An 11985-nucleotide genomic window follows, 5' to 3' on the forward strand; every position below is an offset into this window, starting at 1 on the left:
GGGCAGCTCTGCTGCTGTTGGGGTGGGACCTTGCCATCTGTTCTGAGCCTTCTGGTCCAACAAGGGGCTTTTGGAATGCCAGCATGTATGGCTGATCCACTCCCCATCTTTATTGCGCCTGCTGGTGGGAATAAGTGCTCAGCATATTTTGGTTTCCATTAGATCAGAGGCTGTGATCCAAAGAGAGCCCTGGGTTTTGTCCTGGTTCTGTTTCTGCTACTGATGTGAGGAGAAAATTTGGGCAAGTCCTTCTCTTTTTTGGGTCTCAGTTTCCTTATCTATGTACTGGTGTTGTGACAGATACCCTCTCTAAAGCCAGTTGTCATCTGTTCCCAGAATAGAAACCCCTCTTACCTGGTTCCCACCAAATCCAATCTGAGCTATGAACTGGTTGGTATAAGCGGGCCCTGAGCCCCCCAAAACTCGGGATTTTAGGGGTGAAGAGATCTCCAGCATTTCCTCTGCCCAGGGGCTCATACATCAATCATATGTTTTCTCTCACACTCCCCTCCACCTAGGGGTGCTCCTGACCACAGGCACAGGAAGTGGCTTCTTAAGGCCTCAGAACTACCCCTCCATCCTCCTTTATTTGTTTCTCATTCCCTGCCTGAAATGCCAGCAGGCAGGCAAGTATTCCTTGAGCTAGACATAGATTTCTATAGATACTGGCCTTGGGATAAAATCTGGAAAGCTATTGGACCTTAGTGTGAAGTAATTGGCTTTATCCTTTCCCAAGGAAACAGACTTTGATAGAAGGGAGGGATAGGTAGGAGGGGCAGGAGGTAAAGGGCCACCCTAGAGGGCTATGCAGGCTTCAGGAACCCTTGACCCATGACCTACCCATTCTTTCTATTCCTTTTCCCACCCCTAGGGCACCCACCAGGAGTGAAGTTCTGGCTCTGTCACTCCACTTCTCTGTTTTCCTTCCCTGACCGTGTCCTGGGGACCCTTCAGGTAATATAGCCTGGTTGGGTGGAATTCTCAGGGTTCTACAACTGAGCTGCTAGCATAGAATTTCTATGCCACAGTTCAGGCACCATGGCAACTGACAGAAATAAACACCATGCTTCACAATTTATGTTCTGCAGTGATGTCATCTCCAGGTCCTGTCTCCTGGGCCCTGTGGCTTGCTGCACCCTAGACTGTCTCAGCTGCTCAAGCTGGAGTACTGTCTTCCTTCTCAGCCCCCACGACACCTCTGGAGTAGGGAAGAGTGGATTCAGGAGTTTGGGCAGGGGAACCTGGAATAAGCCCCACACCAGCCCAGCTCCTTGCCTGCTGCTTAGATGCTATTGGAGCTTGGTTCCAGCCATGAAACTGCCCAAGGGGTCCAGGAACTCTGTGTTCTATGGGCAGCACCCAGAGAAGAAGGTGCAGGTGCCCTCATGGAAAGAGGTGAAGCAGACCCCTGTGATCATGGCGATGATCAAAGGTGAGAGCAGAACGCCCCCTGACCCCACCCTGAGCTTGGGCCCATTTCTCTCTCTGCTGGGCGCTGAAGGTGTCCCAGCCTTCCTGCCTTGTCTCCTGCAGACTCTCTTTGAAGTCCACAGAAGATGTGTGCCTCCAAGCTGAACCTTGCAGGCAGTGATTAACTGCTGGGAATTTTCAGGGGGGAGGTAGGTAGGAAAGGAAGGGAGGATGTGGCATGGAGTGAAGCCACCTTTAAAAAAAGGCTACGGATTTATTGGAGCCTTTAACCCAGCTTTAGCTCCCTCCCCTTCCCTTGAAAGCAGAAACATTAATTTTTACTACATTGCTAATGACTGATTATTGCTCTGTTTGGAAGGTGGTTTAGTGCATGGTTAAATGTTTGAGCTCAGTTGGCTGATTGTCTCAGAATTTTCACATTACCAGCTTTTGTGACTTTGGGCAAATTGATATTTTTAAACCTCAGTTTTCTCATCTGTAAAATGGGAAAAATGATAGTATCTACCTTACAGAGTTGTTGGGCGGCTTAACTGAAATAATTCATATAAAATGCTTAGTATATTACTTGGCACAGAATAAGTTCTCAATTAATTGTAACTATTACCTTTCTTATTATGCAGTGCCTATCCGAGGGAAATTACATTTATCTGGGAACACTGCCTTTCGTGCAAGGAAGCAGCTCGATGGTGGGATTTGTGGTAGTGTGATATCAGTGGGAGCAAAGACCCTGAAGTTCTCATGGGGCACTGTACTTGGGGCTTCCTGCCTCTGATCTGGTGGGCCCAGAGTGAGCATTGCTCTGTCTGTTCTCATAGGTCCGGGGCCTGCCAAGTACTTGCGGCCATCCTGCACAGGCTACCTAGGCCATGACAGCTCCATGTTCCAGGAGCCAGCCTGCACTCTGCACACTCAGCACTCAGAGAAGCGTGAGTGTTCCCCACACCTTGGGTGTAGGGTTATTGTTAGATGTTTGGGGGTGGCAATGAGAGGAAAGGAGCTTTTATCTGTAGCCACAGGTCCGTGGGAATGCAGGCCTGCCCTGAACTGGACACCAAGGTTATCTGCTAGGTCCAGATGGATGTCAGCAGGGATGCCCAAGTGACCCACACCTCTGAAGGCAACTCTGTGGGCATCTCCCAACCGGACCTCCCGAGGGAGCTTTAGAGGGATGCTGTCACTGTCCAGCTGGCAGAGCAGGGTCTCCTTTCTGTCTGGTCGTTGGCTGGAACCCTTCAGTTCTGGCTATTATGGATTCACTTGCCATAGCAGCTGGGCAGGAATAGCTGGAGATTGGGGGAAAGTGGTGGGAATGGTGGCCTCCAAGGCTTTCCAGGTGGCTTGGAACCCCCTGTAAGGGTAGGAGCATTGGATCACAAAAGAGCTGGAACTGCTGGCCAAGGCCAGCAAGAGGAGAGCCTGGGCAGGAGTATGTATCTGGGGGTCTGAGATCTAGGGTGCCTGCCAGACCCCTTCCTGGGGTGACATATTCACCTCAGCAGGGTACCCCCATAACTGAGGCTGGGCCCCCTTTTTATTATTGACAATATTACCGATATTCCCCATTACCCCACCCTTTGCTTCCTTGCACCCTGTCCCCATCCCTCCCCAGGCCTTCACCACACTATTGGCTGTGTCCATGGGCTATGCATATATGTTCTTTGGTGAATCTCTTCCCTTTCCCCCTCCCTCCTGCCCTCTGAGGTCTCTCAAGTCTGTCCCATGCACCCATGCCTATGGACCTATTTTGTTCATCAGTTTATTTATTTTGAGCCCCTTTTTAAAACTAACAATAGCCACTGTGCCTATTATGACCCCTTGGCACCATCACTGACTAGTGGGCTAAGCTGCTATGCAGCTGTCCCTCTGGACAAGTTCTTGAGAATGTTAAAAGCCCCATTTTACAGATGAGGAAATCAAAGTTCCCAAAACACCCAAGAACCTGAGGAATTGAGAAGGAACCCTTTGCTCCTTTCTTGGGGAAGAGGGTCTCACCTGGGGACAGACTCTGGGACTGACTGAGTTCTGTGGCTGCCTTGCAGGGATAATGGACATATGCAACCCTGGGCCTTGCTATTTCCTGAATTCTAAAATAACTCGGGTTGGACTGTCCAGCTGCCCACAGATCCCCATGGCGGAACGCATCTCTAACCTGTGTAAGATGGGATGGGGAGTGGGGTTGGGAGGTTGAAGAATGGAGGTCTACTCTTAGGACCTGAGCGGGGTCAAAGGATCATGACTCTCCTCTCCAGGTGTGTCTGTGGATGCTGGCATCTCCCTGCAATGTCACATCAAGACACTGATGTCACCATGTCTGTGTCACAGTACTTATGTGCTGAAGCCAATGTTATGCATGTGTCAGGGGTGATTGTTATGATACAAGGGGCCTCATATAGGGGCAGCAATATCGCTATGCTAATGAGCTCATGGACTGTAGTGATTTCAGGATGTTTTCTTGGTGTTGCCATAGGGACAATGTCAGAATGCTGACAGCCCAAGGTGACATACTGATAACACTTGTGTTTTTTTCTTTTTGTTAATCCTCACCTGAGAATATTTTTTTCTCCATTGATTTTTAGAGAGATTCGAAGGCAATGGGAGAGACACAGAGAGAGAAACATCGATATGAGAGAGACACATTGTTGGTTGCCTCCCGCACACACCCTGACTAGGGCTGGGGATCAAGCCTGTAACTGAATATGTACCCTTGACCAGAATCGAACCTGAAACCCTTCAATCAATGCTCTAACCACTGAGCACTGACTAGGGCATGGTTTTTATATTATGACAATAGTGTCACATTCTTATGTCAGGATGGCCTAAGTCCCTCACCTGCCCATAGATCCTGTAGGGTTGGAAGTCTCCCTGTCCAAAGCTAAGGTGGCTCTAGTGAAGTCACATCAGGCTAATCAAGGCCTCAGTTCCCCACCTTCGCCCACTTTCAGGCCTGAGCTCCACCCCAGCCTCCTGCCACTACTGCTTGGAGAAGACCCACCCTCCTGGAGAACGCAGGGCTCCGCAGTACACTTTCGGCTACCGGTGCCCATACAGAGTAATGGACACCAACCCGGCCCCCAACCACTACCAGCTGCCACTCTTGCTGGGGCCCAACATCCCCATCAACCGAGCTGCTCCTTGCTATAGTTTGGCCTCCGCAGACAACAACTGGTTCTACAAGAAGAACGTGGCAGGAGGTCCTGGGCCAGCCATGCACACCCGCCCTGAGCCATCTGTCTACCAGAACCGCAGCCCCATCTACAGCATGGCCAAGCGCTTTGCCTACCCAATGGACCACACACCTCAGCCTGGACCGGGTTCCCATGATGTCCAGCTGGTTACAGTACACAAGCCCCGCACACCTGCTTTCACCATGGGTGTCAAACACTCACCCTACCTGTGCCCGCTGGTCATTGACATTCACAACTGAGGGCCCTCCTGGTGTACTCACTCACTCCTCCCCACAGAAGATATTTTCTATAGCAAAATGAGCAACTTACCAAGGTTTTGAGTAGCAGAGCTGGTGCCTGCTGTGTTTAGCACACAGAAAGTATTAGATAAATATTTTTATTTTTTTATTTCTTCATTTTGTAAATGTTCATGACTGCTTCCTTTGGGCCCTGCCCTGGATGAGGGGTGGGGATACTGGGAGGCATTACAGGTCAATGTCTTGGAGAAGTTCTGTTCTGGCTCACCAGGGGAGGCCACATGTTCTCAAGAAGCCTTGGGCAGAGGTTCCAGAGAGCTGAGTTCTAGTTCTAACTTTGCCACTAACGTGCTGTGTGGTCTTGTGCAGCTCCCGAGGTCCAGAACTGTGTGACTCTGAATCCTGACAGTGCTCAGTACCTTAGAGGGGAGAAGGGAAAATGGGTGGGGATAGAGGATGGAGGGGTCACTCTGGTTGGGAAAGGGGGAGAGGTGAGTTTTCCTGGGGGAGGGACTCAGGAGAACAAGCAGAGACAGTGTGTAGAAGGAAAGGTATTCCTGGTGGTGGTAAAGATAAGAGCAAAGGCAAGTAGATGGGACCAAAGGGTGCAGGGCAGGGAGCTGGGGAGGCTCAGAGGGCCCAAGCCCAGGCTGCAGGAGGCTGGCTGGTAATGGGACCAGATGGTAGTCAGCTTGGAGTGGACTCAGGCTTTGCCCACTGGGCAGTAGATAAGATGTAGTATTTTCAGAATTCTTTGGGCAGAGAGAGAAGGTTAGCAGGATGGGCATAGCCTGAAAGCTGCAGTCAGCCTAGAGAGGAGGCAAAGGGGCTGAGCAGGCTGCTAAGAGGAGGGTCTGCATGTCACATGCTGTCTTTGGAGAGTCACTTGTATGACCCCACCTTCAAAAGCTTAGCCTAGCAGTGCTGGTTAGAGGAGGAGCCGCACACCAGCCAGGAGGGGGCGGCGTTGCTTCACTTCTGAGTCCAGGCCTTGCTCACTGTCCCCGCTGGTTCTGACTTGGCTTTTGGCAGCCAGGTGCCAGCTCTGGGGAGGCTGGGGTCTCTGGGGCTGGTATTTGTCCTTCCTTAATTCTTGGTATCTGGATCCCCCATTCTGACTTGCTCCTTTCCCTGGACACAGGAGGTATGAGGGGGACTTCTACCTCTGCTCTGCAGCTTGGGGCCAATGACAGGAGTGAGGGTGGATTATGGAGGGAGAGGGGCTGGGGGAAGAGGAGAGGAGGCAAAATGTCTCCCAGACCCCATGGCTCAAGGAGAGGCACATTCTTCTGCATCCATTGCCCCAAGAGCTGAAAGGCAGGAGAAAGGACCACTCAATATTCTGATGTGTCTTCTGGCTCATCCTTATGAATCTGAGAAATATTCAGGCTTTAATTGAAAATGAAAATTGGCCCTAGCTGTTTTGGCTCAGTGGATAGAGTGTTGGCCTACAGACTGAAGGGTCCCAGGTTTGATTCCAGTCAAGGGCACATGTCTAGGTTTCGGGTTCAATCCCCAGTAGGGGGCATGAAAGAGGCAGCCGATCAATGATTCTCTCTTATCATTGATGCTTCTATCTCTCTCTCCCTCTCCTTTCCTCTCTGAAATCAATAAAAATATATTAAAAAAAGAAAATGAAAATTCAATTGAACAACTTTGGTGGCCAGAAAGGAGCAGAGAATATCTTTGGAGTATTAAAAGTACACACACAGGGGGGCGGGAAGGGGGTTAAGAGATCAACCGAAGGACTTGTATGCATGCATATAAGCATAACCAATGGACATAAGACACTGGGGGGTAGGGGAGCCCGGGGGAATGTCAAGGGGAGAAAAAAAAAAAGGAGACATATGTAATACTCTTTGTAATACTTTAAGCGATAAAAAAAAAAGTACACACACACACACACACCTGAGTATTTTTAAAAGGGGATTGTCAAAAAACCCACAGGTCATACCTGACTCGGCCTGAGGTCCCACCTCCCAAGGCCTGGGGCATTGTGCCTGGGCTGCGCAGGCTGGATAGGGAACGAGTGAGCTTGGGGACCCATCGGACCTGCAGCAGGTTAGAAAGATGTCATTTTGCCAACAATACCATTGATTACAAAGGCTATAAAAATTAGTGATACTTGGGCTAAAGTGTTGGGTAGGAGTGGGGGCTGGCAGGTGGCAGCAGCTGATGCTCTTCTTTGTTGCCGGTCAGAGGAGATACAGGGCAACCTTTGAATAAGGATTTTCTGATTTTATTTTATTTATTTATTTATTTTTATTTTTTTAAATTAAATCTTTATTGTTCAGATTATTACATTTGTTCTTCTTTTTTCCCCCCATAACTCCCCTCCTTCCAGCTCCCACCCCACCCTCTGTCCTCACTCCCCACCACACTGTCCTCATCCATAGGTGCACGATTTTTGTCCAGTCTCTTCCCGCATCTCCCACACCCCTTCCCCCGCCCCCCCAAGAATAGTCAGTCCATTCCCTTTCTATGTCCCTGATTCTATTATAATCAACAGTTCATTCTGTTCATCAGATTATTTATTCACTTGATTCTTAGATTCATTTGTTGATAGATGCATATTTGTTGTTCATAATTTGTATGTTTACCTTTTTCTTCTTCTTCCTCTTCTTAAAGGATACCTTTCAACATTTCATATAATACTGGTTTGGTGGTGATGAACTCCTTTAGCTTTTCCTTATCTGTGAAGCTCTTTATCTGACCTTCAATTCTGAATGATAGCTTTGCTGGATAAAGTAATCTTGGTTGTAGGTTCTTGGCATTCATCACTTTGAATATTTCTTGCCACTCCCTTCTGGCCTGCAAAGTTTCTGTTGAGAAATCAGCTGACATTCGTATGGGTACTCCCTTGTAGGTAACTGAGTTTCTTTCTCTTGCTGCTTTTAAGATTCTCTCTTTGTCTTTTGCTCTTGGCATTTTAATTATGATGTGTCTTGGTGTGGTCCTCTTTGGATTCCTTTTGTTTGGGGTTCTCTGCGCTTCCTGGACTTGTAAGTCTATTTCTTTCACCAGGAAGGGGAAGTTTTCTGTCATTATTTCTTCAAATAGGTTTTCAATATCTTGCTCTCTCTCATCTTCTGGCACCCCTATAATTCGGATGTTGGTACGTTTGAAGCTGTCCCAGAGGCTCCTTACACTATCTTCGTATTTTTGGATTCTTTTTTCATTTTGCTTTTCTGGTTGGGTGTTTTTTGCTTCTTCGCATTTCAAATCTTTGACTTGATTCTTGCGCTCCTCTGGTCTGCTGTTGGGAGTTTGTATAATATTCTTTATTTCAGTCAGTGTATGCTTAATTTCTAGTTGGTTCTTTATCACAGCATTGAGGGTCTCATTAGATTTCTTGTAGATCTCAATAAGTTTATCGGTGGCTTCTAGATAGTTCTTGAGAGACCTTAAAAGTGTGGTTCTGAACTCAATATCCTCCCTTGATAGTTTTGTCCTGTTTCTTTGTCTCCGCATTTTTTATGCTTTCTTGGTGCACCCCCTAGTGGTCTTTGTGCACAATCTTGTTGTAGTTAAGCCTTGATTGTTGTAGTTAATACTAGAGGGATTTGACCTCCAGGCCGACTGGCTATGAGAATCAGCTGTGTCTGCAGTGGGAAAACTTCTGTCCTCCGGAGAGGTGCTAATCTAGCCTTTGCCTGAGGCTATCCGGCAAATGGCTCTGCGCAGGGCTTGGGCGGGGCGGGTCGCACGGGATCAACAGGGCGGGCGAAGGGAGCAGTTATGGCTGCTCTCAGTCCCGTTCCCAGAGGCTCTGCTTCTCAGAGTCCCGGCACCCGCTGCAAACCTCGGAGAGAAAGCTGCCCTCGAGTTCTGACCGATGCCAGACAGTCCCGCTTCTCCCATATGAGTCTGGGTCCCTAGAGACTTGCCTGGATCTGGAGCTCAGAGCCTGGGACTCCCTCCCGATTGAAAACGACAACAGCGCCCTCAGCCGCCAGCCCGCTCCAAGAGCACCTCCGTACCTTTGTATTTTCCACACTGCGCCTCCTCTGAGCCTCGGTATGCTGTTGTCTTTCCTTCTAGTTGAAGAATCTCTCCTCAGCCAGCCTTCCTGTGGTTCTGGGTAATGTCTGTTCCGTCTTTTAGTTGTATTTTTGAAGTGGTTGTTCGAGGCAGCAAACTCCGGTGTTTACCTATGCCGCCATCTTGGTTTCTCTCGGATTTTCTGATTTTAGTGCTCAGCCCCTCCCAAGGCCTGCCAGTGGAAAAATGAGGAAACTGAGGTGCAGAGACAGGGAAATAACTTTGGCCGTATGACAAATTAATGGCCTGTCTCTAAATAAAGTTCCAGGTTCAGTGTGTGAGCAGGGTAGGGGCTTAACATGTGAGGAGGTTGAGGACTAGCATATGAGCAGTGTCAGGGTTCAGTCTGTGACTAGAGTCAGGGCTCAGTCAGGTGTGAGACCCATGACTTATATTAGGAATAAATTCTAGTTTTTGCCTTCATGGCTCAGTCTGGGACTGACCTCAGCCTGACCCCTATCTGGGTAGTGACTGGCAGTTAGCCCTAGAGCTAGAACTAACCTTTGTGGGTTTTGTGGTCCCATGGGAAGTAGAGAAGGAAGCTAGAGGGTTCAGAATGCATATTCAGGGGATGAAGATGTTTGGATGAGAGATGGCCCTGCCACGAAGGGGACGTGGCCTCCAGGGAAGATGGATGGGGCCTGCCTGTGCCTCAGCCTGCAAAATGACAGGGCCATTTAATTTGGGATTAAACTTTTGACAAAGAAGTCCCCATCTCTTGGTCTTGCCTCCCTCTTGTATTTTAGGTCAAGGCCAAGAGATGGGGATTGCTTTGTGAAAAGTTTGACCCCAAGGTTGGTAACCTGCAGAAAGTCAGGTGGGTATGGCAACCCAGGCCTGGTAGAGTGTTGACCCCATCTTTTTAAATTTTTAAAATTTATTGATTTTGTTTTAGAGAGAGAGGAAGGGAGAGGGAGAGAGATAAAAAATCCATGATGAGAGAGAATCATCGACCGGCTGCCTCCTGCACGCCCCCAACTGGGCATGGAGCCCGTAACCTAGGCATGTTTGATTCTGATGGGACTCAAACTGGTGATCTTTTGGTGCATGGTAAGACCCTCAACTAACTGAGCCACACTGGCCAAGGCCCTACCTCCTTTAAACACCTCAGGAGGGTCCAGCTTGACCTGGCAGGAAGTCTGATCTTATAGGACTTATACCTTAGGCCTGGAGCCTGGCACACCATCACACAGACTAGATTATTTCTTCATTTAGGAAGCATTAGCCAAGCTGCCCTATGCCAGGCTCTAGGTGTGCCTGGGTGTACCAAAGGCTGGTAAAGGCCTTCAGGAGCTCAGATGCTGGCTTGCTGGGAGGATGAGAAGCAGTTCCCTCCAAACCTAAGCATACATTGGAGGGTGGATGAGGCTCAAGTTATGGCAGGGTCCCATGAGTCTTTTTCTCTTTTCAGGGGACTTACTCCATGGGTCACCCCTACTGTGGCTGGGTGGTAAAGCTACAGTCATGTGATCCTCCTGTATGCTGGCTGCTGGGCTAGTCTCTGTGACTATTGTTGCTGGAGAGACACTGAGGGCCAGTTGTCACAGGAGCTGGGGGGGACGGTGGCCCTGGGCTGGGAGCAAAAGCTGATATCTGCCTTTAGGGAAACACTAACACATCACAGTCAGGCACACAGGTAGGGTTTGAGCAAAAACATATGTCCCTTATCTACATATACACAGAGATAATACTCCTTACTACATATGCTTACTTGTGTATGCATACACATGCACAGCCCCCGCCCCCGCCCCCCTACAACCAGCCACACTCAAACACAGTCCTTATACTCACAGGGAAAGACAGACGCAGTACACGCACTACACATGCACACCAACACCACAGCATACACTATACATACCTGTTTCTACCACACACACACACACACCTTTCCCCATAAGCTCACTCACACAGCCCAGTGCCCTGGAGAATAAAGTAGACAAACCAAGGGAATGCCACCTATGCCAGGCATAACTGCAGAGAGGAGGTCAGGGGGATCTCTGTGCTCAGGTAGGAGTTGGGGCATGACTCCTGGGGTTGGAGTTGCCACTAGCTGGCTCCTAGCCCTCCAGTCTGGGGTCCTACCTCTGCATGAGGTGCACTTGGCTATAAAGCCCCACCCACCAAGATAAGCCAGACCCACCCTCAGAGCTGCTTACCTGAGGGGACGCCCAAGGATTGAGGAGAGGAGGATCTCCGGGCCACCTGGCCTTCTGTTTCTCGGTTGGGATGGGGGAGGGGGAGATAGTTGGAGGGCATGTGTCCCTGGATTCCTGGTTGGGGTCCTCAGCTACATCTCTAAGCTCACTGGACACAGAGAGTCCTGTTCTTTCTGGCTTCTCCCTTCTCTTCTCTTTGTGTCCACAGTCTTCAATCTGGCTCCTCTTCCTCCAAGTCTCTCTGCTTCCCTTTGGCTTTCTTTCCTCCTCTCCTGCACTCTCCATCTTGCTCCCGTGTCCCTCTGCTTTGTTTATCCTCTAGAACAGGGGTGGGCAGCCCCTGGCACGCCAGTAACTATTGCTGGCATGTGAAACCCTCTTTTATAATCTTCCAATTACAATTTTTTTCTTAACATCGACTTTTTTATTTTTCAGATAAATTCAGTGTAGGTGCATCTTAGATAAATAAATAATTTTACATAACAAGTTATCTTAAAGACCATAGACATGGATTGACGAGAGAGGGGAAGAGCAATTTCAATAGTGTCAAAAACGAACTATTGACTTGGAATGCCATTCCAGAAAATTTTTCTGTTTAAAAAACTTTGCAACAGCGTTACTCTCCATGTTTTCATCCACATACGCTTATGAATCTTTGTTCTCAGTGATGAATTTTGTTAAGTCTCGTAATAGGAGTAGCCTGACAGATGAAAGTAGTAGCTCCTGCATATCTCTGAAGGTCATGAAATATAAACCTGATGTAAAATCTCTGTCATCAGTGATGCAGCAAAAGTCCCACAGATAATATCAAACGGAGTCATAAAGTTTTCTGTCGGACTATCAGTGTACATTTATACATTAAAAAATAAATGTATTTTCATCATCATATACTGTGTTTTTGTCGCTCGAATGATTTTTATTATTTCTTCAAGATTC

The 11985-nt window shown here is 48.5% G+C and overlaps 1 protein-coding gene across 1 annotated transcript; it reads left to right on the top strand.

Moving 5' to 3' along the window:
- Nucleotides 1-1270: 1270 nt before the first annotated feature.
- Nucleotides 1271-4881, top strand: ODF3L1 (outer dense fiber of sperm tails 3 like 1). The gene is made up of 4 exons (XM_006087906.3): nt 1271-1432; nt 2247-2357; nt 3471-3584; nt 4374-4881. The coding sequence occupies exons 1-4, from the start codon at nt 1312-1314 to the stop codon at nt 4853-4855; spliced, it is 828 nt and encodes a 275-aa protein (XP_006087968.1). The 5' UTR covers nt 1271-1311; the 3' UTR covers nt 4856-4881.
- Nucleotides 4882-11985: the final 7104 nt, after the last annotated feature.

The sequence above is a fragment of the Myotis lucifugus genome, unplaced genomic scaffold (assembly GCF_000147115.1).
Source record: "Myotis lucifugus unplaced genomic scaffold, Myoluc2.0 scaffold_41, whole genome shotgun sequence".
In the NCBI taxonomy this organism is placed as follows: domain Eukaryota; kingdom Metazoa; phylum Chordata; class Mammalia; order Chiroptera; family Vespertilionidae; genus Myotis; species Myotis lucifugus.

Bases quoted from the DNA above. Each gene is read 5' to 3' on its own strand.
- ODF3L1 (XM_006087906.3), top strand. From the start codon at position 1,312: ATGAAACTGCCCAAGGGGTCCAGGAACTCTGTGTTCTATGGGCAGCAC. The intron at 1,433-2,246 runs GTGAGAGCAGAA...CTGTTCTCATAG, and splicing joins GATCATGGCGATGATCAAAG to GTCCGGGGCCTGCCAAGTAC. The intron at 3,585-4,373 runs GTAAGATGGGAT...GCCCACTTTCAG, and splicing joins GGAACGCATCTCTAACCTGT to GCCTGAGCTCCACCCCAGCC.